The sequence below is a fragment of the Dromiciops gliroides genome, chromosome 1, assembly GCF_019393635.1.
Source record: "Dromiciops gliroides isolate mDroGli1 chromosome 1, mDroGli1.pri, whole genome shotgun sequence".
Lineage (NCBI taxonomy): Eukaryota > Metazoa > Chordata > Mammalia > Microbiotheria > Microbiotheriidae > Dromiciops > Dromiciops gliroides.
In genome coordinates this window covers 670,041,241-670,055,616 of record NC_057861.1, presented here as the reverse complement: position 1 = coordinate 670,055,616, position 14,376 = coordinate 670,041,241, and the positions used below count along the sequence as shown (strand labels likewise).

At 43.9% G+C, this 14,376-nt stretch overlaps 1 protein-coding gene and 1 pseudogene across 1 annotated transcript; both read right to left on the bottom strand.

Annotated features, from left to right (window-relative positions):
* Nucleotides 1–253: 253 nt before the first annotated feature.
* On the bottom strand, nt 254–815 carry LOC122736730 (annotated as a pseudogene).
* A 12,238-nt stretch (nt 816–13,053) lies between these two features.
* On the bottom strand, nt 13,054–13,986 carry LOC122753426 (Y-box-binding protein 1-like). The gene has a single exon (XM_044000821.1). The coding sequence runs from the start codon at nt 13,984–13,986 to the stop codon at nt 13,054–13,056; it is 933 nt and encodes a 310-aa protein (XP_043856756.1).
* Between the last annotated feature and the right edge of the window lie 390 nt (nt 13,987–14,376).

The window sequence follows — 14,376 nt, the reverse complement described above, 5'->3', positions numbered from 1 at the left end:
ATCACTTCCTTAAGACTAGACAAGCAAGAAAACAATAAATCAAACCCTGATTTGTGATTATTTCAGACTTGTAAATGCTCACACTGAAAATTAATTGGGATAAGCTGACTCTAGCATATCCAGCTTCCATCTCTAGCTCTACTTAGCCAAGACATGAAAAATGAAATTAGTACCAAGAAATAACTGGGTTTTTTTTTTTTTGTGGTAAGGATAAACACGGTTTTCCACTTTTATTTGCATATTAATGCCACATTTACTCCCGTGCCATAAGCTTTTGTTTCTTCAGTTTCTTTTCCTTTTGAGCGACCTCCTCTTCTGGTTTAGGAACAATTTGTTCCTTTTCAGTCAGTATCATCTCAATATGGCAAGGGGAGCTCACGTATGGGTTGATTCAGCCATGAGCCCTGTAAGTACGCCGCCGTTGCATTTTGGGAGCCTTGTTAACCTGAATATGCCCAATGACAAGAGAATCCACATCCAAATCCTTCAGTTCAGCATTACTTTCTGCATTTTTAGCATATGCAGCAAGAACTCAGCACTCTTTTTGGGCCAATGACCCTGTGTCCAACCCCACTGCTTAGCCTGGGCATACCTGCCAACTCCACCATTGTATCGACGGAAGGGAACACATTGTTTCTTCAATGTGACATCTTTCAAATACTTGGTCGCTTTTCGGATGTGCATGCCCTTGATCGCTTGGGCTGTTTCACAGGTATTCTTGAAGTGGACCTGGAGATTTGAACCCCTTGACTTGCATGATTTTGTGGGGTTCTCTGGATCAAGAGAGTACCTCACCATTTTAACTGATTACCTAGGACGGCTGGTATTTTTAACTGCAAAAGCAGATGCACTTTTTAAAAAATCCATCTCCTACGGGGCCTACCAATAGAATAGGCCCATGGCCTGCAAGGACCTTAATCTGGACTGGTTGGGTTTGCATTTTGACTGATGTGCTGTTTACTAGCTCTGTGACTAGAGGTAAGTCCCTACCTATGCTGGGCCTGAGGGAGTACCTCCTAAGCAGGGGTAAGTGCTGCAAGATTTCACAGACTTATCAGATATTTTAATGGGAAGGGGCAACCTCAGAGGACCCCCTTTGGTAGGAGGCGGGTCACACTAGTCTCACTTCTTACTTGGTGCTGGGACCCCTACCACAGCACCTCTGCCAAGGGTGGGGCAAAGGATGGAGAGTTCAGTGCTGCCTGCAGTAATCAGGGAAGGTTTCCTGGAGGAAGTGGGATTTAGATCAGACCACAAAAGATGGGGAAGAATTGGAGACAGGGGAAAGTGGGGAACATCTGGAGGGGGTATGAGTTTCTAACTATGAACCAAGGCAAAGAGGGAAATGAGGAAGTGTGAAACAATCATCATCATTATAGGACTGGGAGCTGAACAGTGTTTTGCACACATTCTCTCATCTGATCTCCACAATGGGCCCTATGAGTTAGCTGCCATTATCATTCCTGTTTTATAGATGAGGAAAATGAGGTTGTACATCATTAAATGACTTGCTAGTAAATGACTGGTCTGACTTCAAGTTCAGGGCTCTGAATTCCTTTTCTGTATTTGGGCAGAAAGGGCAACAGGTTCAAATTTGGAAAACAGGGACTGAGACAGGTACCAGAAAGGGCCTGTGCCCACTGAGGGCATGACTGCCAATAGAGCTTGGGAAGGCAGAGGCATCTTATACCATTTAAAGTTTATTAATATTAATTATTGTTTTAATTATTATTAATGAATTAATCAATGAAAATTAAATTTGACCCAATTTTAATTCAATATAGTCAGCAAGGATATTAAATATCTATTCTGTGCAGATCCCAGAGGGAGATACAAAGCTGGAGATAGGACACAATCCTGGCCCTCTAGAGGGGAAGAATTTATAGGAGAATAAGGCATAGGCGGCTATGCCACACAATGTTACATGAGCTCAGGAGAGAGGAGCAAACAATGTGCCTGGTGAGGTCCAATCGGGCACGCCAAGGGGGATGAGGAGGTCCTCCAAGGATCCTTCAGGCTTGAGGTCTAGGGGCCCAGGAGCCTGTGAGCCTGTGCAGCAGGCTGCCCATTTTCCAGCCTGCTTCCTGTGGCTGGCTCCCGCATGCTGTCTCTGAAGCTGGGTGGTCGACTCAGGAGTGGAGGATATGCAGCATTGGGAGCCAGCCTTGCCACCACGAACCAAACCATATGACCTCATGCTCACCACATCATGGGGTTCTGGAGGTGGTTGGGAGGACCCTGCCAGAGGTCTTCCAGGCCAAAGCTTGGTGTGGTGCTTCCTAGTATCATAGGAGTTAGAGCTAGAAGGAATTCTAGACATCCTCAAGTCCAACCCTCTTATGATAGAAAGGAAACCAAAGCCCACAGTGGGAAGGGAATGGAAGTGACTCCTCCGTGGATACTGAGGTAGTAAGAATCAAAGCCAGGATTCAAACACAGGTCCTGTAACTCCAAAGCCAAGGCTTTTCCTCATTACAGCACACTGCCTCGCTGGAAATACTAGAATGAGTACAGGCCAGACCCCAGTGGAAACTCTTTTAGACCAATGAAGGTTGATTGGTTGATCTAGGTGTTCCCTCAAGTCCTTTTTATCTTTAGACTGGGTTTCCCTATCTTTTCCAGGGGGAAGTACAGGGGCCATTCCCAAGCTCTATACCATTCTGATTGGCTTGGGTATTTTGACCTATTTCATTTGGCTCAGGTATTTTATTTCATTTTATTTATTTATTTATTTATTCATTCATTTATTCATTTATTTATTCATTCTTTCATTCATTCATTTATTTATTTACTTACGCACTTATTTATTTACTTACTCATTTATTTATTTGCTCACTTATTTATTCATTTATTCATTCATTCATTCACTCATTCATTTATTTATTCGTTCATCTATTTATTTATTTATTCATTCATTCATTCATTCATTTATTTATTCATTCATTCATGTATTTATTTATTTATTTGCTTACTTATTTATTTATTTATTTGGTGAGGCAATTGGGGCTAAGTGACTTGCTTAGGGTCACACAGCTAGTAAGTGTCAAGTGTCTGAGGCCGGATTTGAACTCAGCAACTCCTGAATCCAGGGCCGGTGCTCTATCCACTGCGCCACCTAGCTGCCCCTGGCTCAGGTATTTTGACCTACTTCTTTTCCACCCTGGGTTAGCTCAATCCTCCTCAGGTGGTCTAATGGTTCTCTACTCCTAGGGGCTCACCACGGTAATGCAGAACTTAATGAGGACACCTTTTGTCCTATTACAGGTAGGAACTACTGAGCTCAAGACCTTCTCTAGCCTCAGCTTCTGCAGTATCAAACACCAGAGACCTGCGCTAGCACACCCATTCAAGCCTTCATTGAAAACCTTGCCACTTCTCACTCTCAAAGTGCTTCCTTCCATCCTGCCCAAGTCCTTCTTGCTCCAGTGAAGATAAAAGCCCTGGGTTCTGGATTCTGGAGACCCAGGTCTACGAAACTGTAGAGAGTCAATACTTTCCAGTTCCTTGAATATGAATGTTGGGAGGGATCTCAGAGATGATCTGGCCCAAACCCATCATTATACAGATTAGGAAATTGTGGTCAATCTTCTCAGAGAGCTAGGAATCTAAACAGCTCTTTTGACTTCTTTTTTTTTTTTTTCAGGGCAATGGGGGTTAAGTGACTTGCCCAGGGTCACACAGCTAGTAAGTGCCAAGTGTCTGAGGTCGGATTTGAACTCAGGTACTCCTGAATCCAGGGCCGGTGCTTAATCCACTGCGCCACCTAGCTGCCCCCCTCTTTTGACTTCTAATGCAGGAATTAGTAACTTCTAAACTTAGAAGCTCTTTCTAGTCTCTCAGGTAATCAATAAAGGGTTCATTATATAAATGTATGAGTTCATGCCCAAAGGGCTATAGAATTGTGCATACCCTTTGATCAAGCAGTACCACTACTGGGTCTATATCCCAAAGATAGAAAAAGAGGGGAAGAGGAGAAAGGACCTATTTGTACAAAAATATTTATATCAGCTCTTCTGGTGGTGGCTGAAAATTAGAAATAAAAGGGATGCCCATCATTTGGGGAATAGCTAAACAAGCTGTGGTATATGATTGTTATGGAATATTATTGTGCTTTAAGAAATGACAAGCAAGATGATTTCAGAGAGGTCTGGAAAGACTCACATGAACCGATGCTTAGAGTGAAGAAAGCAGAACCAGGAGAACATTGTACATAACAACAACGTCGTATGATGAAAAGCTGTGAGTGACTTAGCTGTTCTCAACAATACAATGATCCAAGAGAATCCCAAAGGACCAATGATGAAGTATACTATCTGCCTCCAAAGAACTGATATTGTCTGAATATAAACTGAAGCATTCAATTTTTTGTTTAATTTCATTTAAAAATTTTGAATCTTCTTGTAAAAATGATTAATATGGAAATATTTTACATGATTGCACAATAAATAATTAAATGAATGGCAAACAAACAAATAAATGTGAGTTCTTTCTCTTTTACTAGTAATCTATAGCTTCCTTGCAAGAAGACTTCACATAGAGTCAGGAATTAGCTGACTCGTGTGAATCATGAAGTTCTGTGTAAATCTCAGGAGTTTCCTTATAATGGCAAAAACAAAGGCCCCAAAGAATAAATAACTCCAATAATTTCTTTGCCTTGAGAATGAACTTTTGTGCTTCTATTTGAGCATAAAGGGGTCAAATGTTATGTGAATTCACTTCAGACCAAATGTTTATACCATTTTTTGGAGACTTGAAGATATCTAGTTTCTTCATCGTTTCTTTCAATTCTCTTAATCCATGCTAGGAATGTACAGTATCATGTCTCTAACTAATATGCCCTCCAAGTAGCTCAGTAATGGGGTACTACCCTTTGGAAGCTATTCCTATTCCACACACACAAACACACACACACACACACATACACACACACACACTCATACACATACTCACAGGTGAGGTTTTCTGCAGGGTTGGTAATACCTCAGGTTTGAAAGTATCTTGTGAGTCTGGGTTCCTCCAGTTATTTCTCATGAGCCCCAACCAATGTGCTTACTCATAACAGTCAAGCCATAGACACACTTAGATCAAAGTTAATAAGCATTTACCAAGGTGGCATAGTGAGAACAATCTCTATGAAACATTCCCCCACAAACCTGGTTTGCACTCACTCGAATATATAAATCATCAGTGAGAAGAATACACACACACTTAGAGAACACTAGCAGAAGGGCACATATGTGGGGAACATGTGGCCAGGGAAACTCATGTCTCTAGTACTGTTGACCTAATGTCTTTTTCCTCATGAAGTCCTCATGAAGCCCTTTTCTTAGGGCTCAGTGTCTTCCAGGTACATTATTCAGTTGGGGTCTCTGGACCTTGCTCCTCTCTGAAGTTCTCTGCACCTCCCAACCTCAAAGGTGAATTTCCCCTTGAATCTATGCTTAGTTTTGTTTGTTGCCAGGGATCATTTCCTTGAAGCTGTTCCCTACCTGGAATATTGGTCTCTGTCTGTCTGTCTGGAGAGTGTGTGTCTCTGTTCCCTGTTGGATGCATTTCAATAATATTTCAACTTTGTCAAATTGCTTCTCATTGGATGTAAAATCCCCTGTTGGGTAAGTACCCTCTGCTAAAGATATCATTGCCACTACATCTAGCCTGATTCCCATCTTACTCTCTGTTTAAATGTACTGGCTTTGTGTGGTGCCCTACTCAGAAGTGGTGGCAGTAACTGTGGCTTGTTTCTCCCCACAACCAACCTGCTTTAGGTTTCTTAGCATCGTAACAGAATCAGAATGGCCCACCCTAGCCCTGACCAAGGAGAACTCAGCCCAAGAAAGCCTCTCTTTGTAGCACCTAGGATGCAGTCATGGCTGACAGAGATACTACCTACCTACTCCAATTCATCATAGTTTTGTTGATATTTCTCATTTTTATTTTCTTTAAGTTCAGAGAAGTCTGCCCAAAGCATAATGCTTACTGGCCTTCTGACCCAAAAAGGAAAGCTTATGAGAGAACACATCTTCCTCACACATAGTAGGAATGTAACAAAATTCTGTTTAATTACATAGGTTAGGAGGAAGGGAGTTGCTGTCACTTTTCAATTCCTCCCCCATTCCTGTCCCTTCCATTTCAGCATGTAATCACAGAAAGTAATAGGCAAATAATGAGGTGTTATCATAAATGCAAAAACATATATATATGCCTTGTATCTTTATAGGAAATATGAAAACATTTGGGGTTCTTTTGCAATAAACATTTTTATTTATAGTTTTGGGTTCCAATTTTTATCTCTCTTTCCCTCCTTTCCCTACCCCCTCCCCTAGGCAGCAAGCAATCAGATGTGGGTTATACATGTTCAATTATGTAAAACATTACTATGTTTGTCATTTTGTACAAGAAAACTTGATTAAAAGAAAAAAAAGAAAGAAAGTGAAAAATAGCATGCTTCAGTCTGTGTTCAATCAATATCAGTTCTTTCTTTGGAGATGGATAGTATGTTTCATCAATAGTCCTTTGGGGTTGTCTTGGATCATTGTATTGTTGAGAATAGTCAAGTCATTCACAGTTCTTCACCAAACAATATTGCTGTCTCCGTTCACAAGGGTCTCTTGGTTCTGCTCATTTCACTATCCATCATTTCATACATGTCTTTCCAGGCCTTTCTGAAGTCATCCTGCTTGTCATTTCTTATAGCACCATAATATTTCATCACCATCATATTCCACAGTTTGTTTAGTCATTCCCCAATTGATGGGCATTCCTTTGACTTCCAATTCTTAGCCACCACAAAAAGATCTGCTATAAATATTTTTGTACAAATAGGTCTTTTTCTCTTTTGGTGGGATGTCTTTGGGATATAAACTTACCAGTGGTATTGTTGGATCAAAGGGTATGCACAGTTCTATAGCCCTTTGGGAATAGTTCCAAATTGCTCTCCAGAATTGGTTGGATCTTTTCACGACTCCATCAAGAGTGGATTAATGAAAACATTTCTGATTTCAATTGGAAGATTAAAATAAAATAACAATGATGACAACCCTTTCAAAACCCAACCCACTTTTATGTCACAAGAAGGTATAAATGGGGACATATCAGTAAAGAAATGCCATCTACAGTAAGGTGTAGCAGGCAGTGACTCTGTCTGCCCTGGGACTAGTATATAGTAGCTGTGAAGGAACCCTGGATGATTTTTCTAGCAGTTACTTAAGGCTTTGAGAGTTGGACTATGAGAAAAGCTGAGCAGGAGAGAATTGGTACTTTCATATTGTGGTGCTGGAAAAGACTTTTGAGAGCCCCTTGGACAGCAAGGAGATCAAGTCAATCAGTACTTAATGAAACCAATTCAGACTCTCCATTGGAAGAACAAATTCTTAATAAAATACTTTAGCCACATAATGAGAAGATGAGACTCATTGGAAAAGACCCCAGTGTTGGGAAAAATTGAAGGCAAAATGAGAATGGGATGGCAAAGGATGAGATGGATAGTATCATGAAAGCAACAAGCATGAGCTTGAAGAGACTTCAGGAGATGGGGGAGAACAGAAGAGCCTGGTGTCCTATGGTCCAGGAGGGTCACAAAGAGTCAGACAGGACTGCACCTATTTTTGCTTTGTCTGAGATCATGGTTACCACCTCCTTTTTTTTTTTTTTTTTTACTTCAGCTGATCCATATTAGATTCTGCTCCCACTCTAACATTCTGTGCATCTTTCTATTTCAAGTATGTCTCTTGTAAACAACATATATTGTTGGATTCTGGTTTCTAATCCAGTTTGCTATCTGATTCCATTTTATGGGTGAGTTCATCCCATTCAAATTCACAGCTATGATTAATATGTATTTTCCATCCATCCCATTTTCTTTTGGGTTTCTTTTCCTGTCTCTTTTTATCCTGTCCTTCTTCCTCAAGTTTATTCTGCTTTTAACTATTGCCTCCTTCAATTTGTCCTCCTTTTTGTCATCCCTCGCCCTTTCTTTTATCTCTTTCCCCTACTATTTCCCTATTGGGTAAGTTACATTTCTACATATAACTGAGTGACTGCATGTGTATATATATTCTTCCCTCTTTGAACCAATTCTGCAGAGTGAGAGTCAAGCATTGTCTATCTCCCCTCATTTTCTCCTTCAATGTAAAAAAACCAGGGCAGCTAGGTGGCACAGTGGATAAAGCACTGGCCCTGGATTCAGGAGACCTGAGTTCAAAGCCAGCCTCAGATACTTGACACTTACTAGCTGTGTGACCCTGGGCAAGTCACTTAACCCTCATTGCCCCGCAAAACAAAAACAAAAACCAAAAACCCTCCTTGTATATCTTTTTTATGTGAGAAAATGTCCCTATTTTACCTGTCCCTTCCCCCTTCTCCCAGGGCATCCCTCTTTCTCACCTCTTTATTATTTTTTGGAGATCATCCCAATATAATTAACTCATCCCTCTACTGTCTTCTGTGTTTGACCTTCCCATGAATAGACTGAATTAATTTCTTTAAGTATTGACTGATTTAATCTCCTTGCTGTCCAAGGGATTTTTACTGAGTCCCTTTATTATTATTCTTTCATGTTTACCTTTTTATGCTTCTCTCAAGTCTTGGGTTTGAATCTTAAATTTTCTTTTCAACTCTGGTCTATCAGGAATGCTTGAAAATCCTCTATTTCATTAAATATCCATCCCCTGCAAAGGATTACACTCAGTTTTGCCATTAGGATCTTGGTTGTAATCCTAGCTCCTTTGCCTTCTGCAATATCGTATTCCAAGCCCTCCACTCATTCAATGTGGAAGCTGCTAAATCTTGTGAGATCCCAACTGTGTCTCCATATTTGAATTGTTTCTTTCTGGCTGCTTGAAGCATCTTTTCTTTGACCTGAGAGCCATGGAATTATTTGGCTATAATATTCCTGGGAGATTTTTGTTTTGTTTTAGTTTATCTTTTAGGAGGTGTTCAGTGGATTCTTTCAAATTTCTACTTTACCCTTTGGATCTTATTTGTGCCCTCCACCCATTTCACCTCTACCACTTATCTCTCTAACTTTTCCAGGGATTTTTGTTAGGATTGGTTCCAATTAGCATTTTTTTCCTTTGAGGCTTTTTGGGTAGTTGTTTTCACATTGTTGTTTTCTTCTGAGTTTCGGTCTTGGTCCTTTCCCTGCCACCACAGTAGCTTTTTTGTGGTCAAATTATTTTGTTATTGGTTTATTTTTCCAGCCTATTTTTTTCTTTGAACTTTATGTTAAAAAGTTGGGCTTTGCTCATCTATGGCTGGGGAAGCATTGTTCCCAAGCTTTAGGCTTTTCCAATGTTACTGCTTTCAGAGCTAGTTCTGGGGGTCTGCAAGTTTTTGGTGCTTCCAAGGTTGTGTGAATTGGGGAGAGGTGTGGTCACTGTCCTCTGGTCTGTGTTCTGGTCTTTCCCCAGGAAGGGCCCCTGTTCCCCTGCAGCCTTGAACCCCTAGTGTTCCTCTTTGCTTTGGTTTGTGACAGGCCCTCTTCCCTCCTTGTGATCTACCATCAGCACTCTTCTCCACCCTGGAACTGTAACCCAGAACTACATATGGGCAATAGTTGCCAATAAGCACCAACTCTACTGAGAGCCAGCAAAGGGTCCCTTGTAATCTTCTTCTGACCTGGTGTGTAACCCACTTACCATCTCTGGGCTGAGAACTCCTGAAGCAGCTTCTGCTCCTTCTGTAGTTATTCTCGTCCCAGCTGCATGTTCGGGCTCTAGACAGGCCATGACTCTGGTGCCACAGACTTCTGCCGACTTCTGAAGTTTTCTTAGTCTGAAAAATGTCTCACTTCTACTTTTTGTTGGCTCTGCTGCTCCAAAATTTGATTTGAAAAAATAATTTTAAAGTTTTTTTAGGGGAATATCCAGAAAGTTCAGCAGGGTGGCTGCCCCTAATCTTCCATTCTGGCTTCACCCCTTTGACCTTGGATCTTCAAAGCCCTCCCCTTCCAGGAGACTCAGATTCCTCATCTATAAAAAGAAGGGACTAGACTACTTGATCTCAAAAACCCTGGACCAAAAAAGGACAGGGGTCATGAATTAGTATCAAGATGGTTAACACTACATTCCTTAGTGGATTTGGGTTCAAATTCCACCTCTGACACTTACTTGTAAGCAAGTCATTCAATTCCCTGGCACTCAGTTTCCTCAAATGTAAAATGAAGGTTCAGATTAGATGCCCTCTGAGAGCCCTTCCAGCTCTAGATCGATGATCCTTAGAGATTTCTTTTTAAGGTTCCCTCTCCTCCAGACGCCTTTCATTAAGGAAATCCAATTATGAGAACAATATCCCTTTGCAGATTTCTTATGGTATTTTGCCTGAATTGCTCTTTCCTAGTTATTTTTGTACTTTTCCTTATCCCTAGTAGATTATAAACTTTTTGAAGGCAGGAACTATGTTGTGCTCATGTTCAATCTTTGGATTCCCAGTCTTCAACAGAACCCTTGCATATTGAAGCAAATTAAATGATCACTGAGTGAACAAAATTAGGCATGTCTGTGCCAGAGGCTGGAAGACCCAGATAATTATAAATCGAGGGCTTAGATTGTGGAGGGCTATGAATATCAAACTGAGGCATTGTGGCTTTACGGGGAGACTTTTTCAATTCTCACAGGAGATTTGTAAATTAGCTTGAAAACTTGTGATTTCTTCCTAAAGTGAGACAGAGTAGGAGGTCAGTTGAATGGTGAATGGCCCAGATCATTCAATTCAATCCATTTTATGTGCCAAGCACAGTTACTGGATACTGCTGGTCATACAAATGAAACCAACCTGCCTCGATCGAAGGGAGCTTATTCTTCCTAGATAACAACTCCACGTTTTCCTGTGCTTAAGACCTTGGATTTTTGTGGTGTGCCCAGAATTGACTTGCTTTCTTACTATCTTCCCTTCATCCCTCTCTACCCCAAATCTAGACACCTTAGCTAAAGGTATGGACGGAGAAAGGCCACATGTCACAATGCTCTCTCAAGTCTTAGGGTGTGTGTAGAGGGGTTCTATTGCCATGGGAACAACGCCAGCTCACAATCCTGTCTCCTCCTTCCCTTCCCCTTCTCCGAGGCCTGAGGCATCACCTAAATTCAAGCCATCCCCCCACCCCACCCCTCACCTGATACTTATCTCTTGCTTTTCAGATCTCTCCATAGTCCACAGGGATTGTCAACCTCCAAATCAGGTCCCTTCATCCCTCAAAGTAGATCCTCTCCTTTTCTTCAGTTCCCCTAGAAAGAATCTGATTTGGTTGTTTCCACAGCTGGGACTCCTAAGGAATTCACTGTTTCTCTTCTCCTGTTCTCTGGTTTTCTTAGGAATAATAATATTGAACACTCAAGAAATGGCAGGGCAAGAATAAGAGATAGTTTGGGATGCTTTGACTTTGAAGAAATATTTTGACTCCAATCCTCAATTTAAGTTCATGACCCACCACCTCCCCCAAGAAGTTTCTGCTGACCACCCTAGCCTATACTTCACCTCCTTCTAACAACAGGAAAATGAGAGAACTATACAACCTAGCACCCAATTGGAGCCAGTTTTGTCCTCATATTTGTCTTCTCTTCCCCCAGACTGTGAAACCCCTTAAGGACAGAAACCATGCCTCCTTCTCCTCTCTCCCCTACAGTTTCTAACACAGGGTCAGACAGGTAGGACCCATGTATGAAAGACATATTTGTTAGGTATATAATTCGTGTTCATTTTAAACATCAGGAAATAAACCAAGGTAAGAGGTGAAGGAGGAGGGTAGTAAGTGGGAAGGAGAGGAATATCCTAGAATATCTGAGCTGGAATATGACCCTTATTTTAGAGATGAAAACAATTCCTGAGAGGGAAAAACAACTTGTTCAGGTTCAAATAGATAAGAGTTGGGTAAGTCTGGACTGAGGTCAGGGCTGAAGGGTTGAAGCCAAATATCAGAGATATAACTAGCAATTCTGGGCCCAGGGCAAGTGCTTCTGGTGAGGTGGAAGGATAATATAGACAGTCAGATAGAGATATAGAGAGATATCCATATCCATATCAATATCTATACACATACAGGACCATGCTACACATACACCTGCGATGTAGCTTCATGGGAAGAAAGCTCCAATTTTGGCTGCTGATATAACCTTGTTGTAATTAGGTTAACTAGCTCCTGTTGTGCCTCAGCTGCCAAAGGACTAAGGTACTAAGTTAGCTCCTCTAAATTTTAATGCCCTGGGGCAAAGCCCCACTTTAACATAGTTACAGCTCTTGAGAATATTCAATCCATAGAAAACCAATAGGTTATTTGGGGAGGGGGAAGTATATATCTGTATCTCAGGTTCTGGCCAAATTACTTTTCCAATACTTCAACGGACTGGATATGAATGTCGCCCCATCTGTTCTTCCTCAGTTCTTGTTCCTGGAGGTAGAATTTCTCCAAGGCTTCACTGCCCCCCTCCTTATCCTTCCCAACCCAGGATACACAGATTCTGTGCCATCAAATCAGAGACATGGCAACTTTCTTTTAAAATTAAGACCTTTTTTTAATTATTACTAATGTGTGCCTGCGAGTTTGCCTGAGGGGGGTGGGGGTGGGGAGGGTTGCCCAGGGAGATACTCATTTGAGAAGGGATGGAGGGGCAGGAACGAAACCAAACCACACCAGTACCTTGAAAAAACAATTTAAAAAAGAAGATTCTTCACGCCATTGAAGGGGGTTGGGGGTGTGTGTTTGTGTGTGGGAATCTTTGGGAGATGGCTGGGGAGGAGGGGTTTGAGAGAAAGAAATCAGCAAGGGGCTTTACAAAATAACAAAACACAAATGGAAAAAGGGGGGGGGGGAATAAGACAATCTCCCCACACACACGGGAATAACATAAAGTTCACTACTGCCTCCCAGGTGTTTCCCTTCTCTCCCTTCTTTGATGTCTGTCTCCTTTCTGGTGCACTGGTCATTTGCAACGACAACAGAAAACTCAAACTAAGGTGTTGGTCGGTTTTTCAGGCTGGAATCGCAGGGTCTCCCTCCCCCTTCCTGCTTAAAAGCTGGTCCATGGTTTGCTGGTGGGGTGGGCTTGCCCTGGGCAGCGGCCTCTATGCGTGTCCACTCTCCAGGCTGTTGTCCTTGGCCTGGGAGCCGATGTCAGCATTGAGCATAGCCTTGGCCTCTCGACCCTCGGAAGGCCTGGGGTTGCCGGGCCTGCGATGTTGGTAACTGAAGTGGCGGCGGAAACGGCGCTGGGGCGACTGCTGGCTCCGGATCCTTTTGCCCTTGTGGTTCTCCTTCTCGTCCTCCGGGCCCTCGGCGCGCAGAGTGGGTCCCCATCGGCCAGGCCCAGCTCCACGCAGGGGGGGCCTCCCTTCCCGGAAACCCCCACGCCGACCCACGCGGCTCTGCTCCCCGCCGCCCGCCAGCTCTGTGTCAGCACCGTCCGCCGGACCTCGTCTCAGGGTCAGAGCCACGTACTGCGACCGTCGGGCGAAGTGGAGCGGGTAGGACGGCCGGCGGGGGACACAGCTCTTCCACGGCTCGTACTCCCCGGCCATCGGGGCCCCATCGGCCGGCTTCTCGGGGCCTTCGGCTTTCGGGCAGCTGGGGCGGCTCTTGCGGGAAGCCTGTGGTGGCGGGCCTCCGCTGCTGCGGGGCGGACCCCGGCGGTACTCACTGCGGTCCGCCGCGTACTTGCTCCCTTGCACGGGAGCGCCTCCGGGCCCGGTGACATTGGCCGCCTCCACCCCCTTCTCTCCTTCCACCACGTCGAACTCCACGGGCTCGCCGTCCCCAACGCTCCGGAGGTACTTGCGGGGGTTGTTCTTCTTGATTGCCGTCTGGTGAACGAAGACGTCTTCCTTGGTGTCGTCCCGGTTGATGAAACCATAACCGTTCCTCACATTGAACCATTTCACGGTCCCCCAGACTTTGGTCGCCAACACTTTCTTCTCCCCAGACGGAACCAGGGTGGGAGCGGCCTCGACCCCTTTGCTTTCAGAGCCAACCAGGGGACCGTCCGGTCGAGGTTGGGCCATGGCGGTGGCGACAGCGGGAGAAGTGGCACTCTTCATCTCGGTCTCCCCCAGGGGCGCTGACCTCCGGAGCCCCCAGCCACTCCTGCTCCTTTTTCCACCCCCCCACCCGGCCCCCACCCCAACCGTGGCCCAGTCGTCTGGTGGAGGGGGGGGGACGGCCTCTAAGGCCGCGAGGCTTCCCCGGGGTCGTTCTCTCCCACACCCACCACACCTAATCCCCGCTCAGCAACCTGACATCTTCTCTGAGGAGCTAGGAAGGCAAAGAGGTAAGTTTTTATGGGGGCCACTAGCCAATTGGGAAGATGCTCTCAAGGCTGAGAGTTAGATGGGTGGGGATTGGCGGGCCCAAAGTTAAGTCACAATGGTGTGGATCTGTGCCTCTTCGACCCA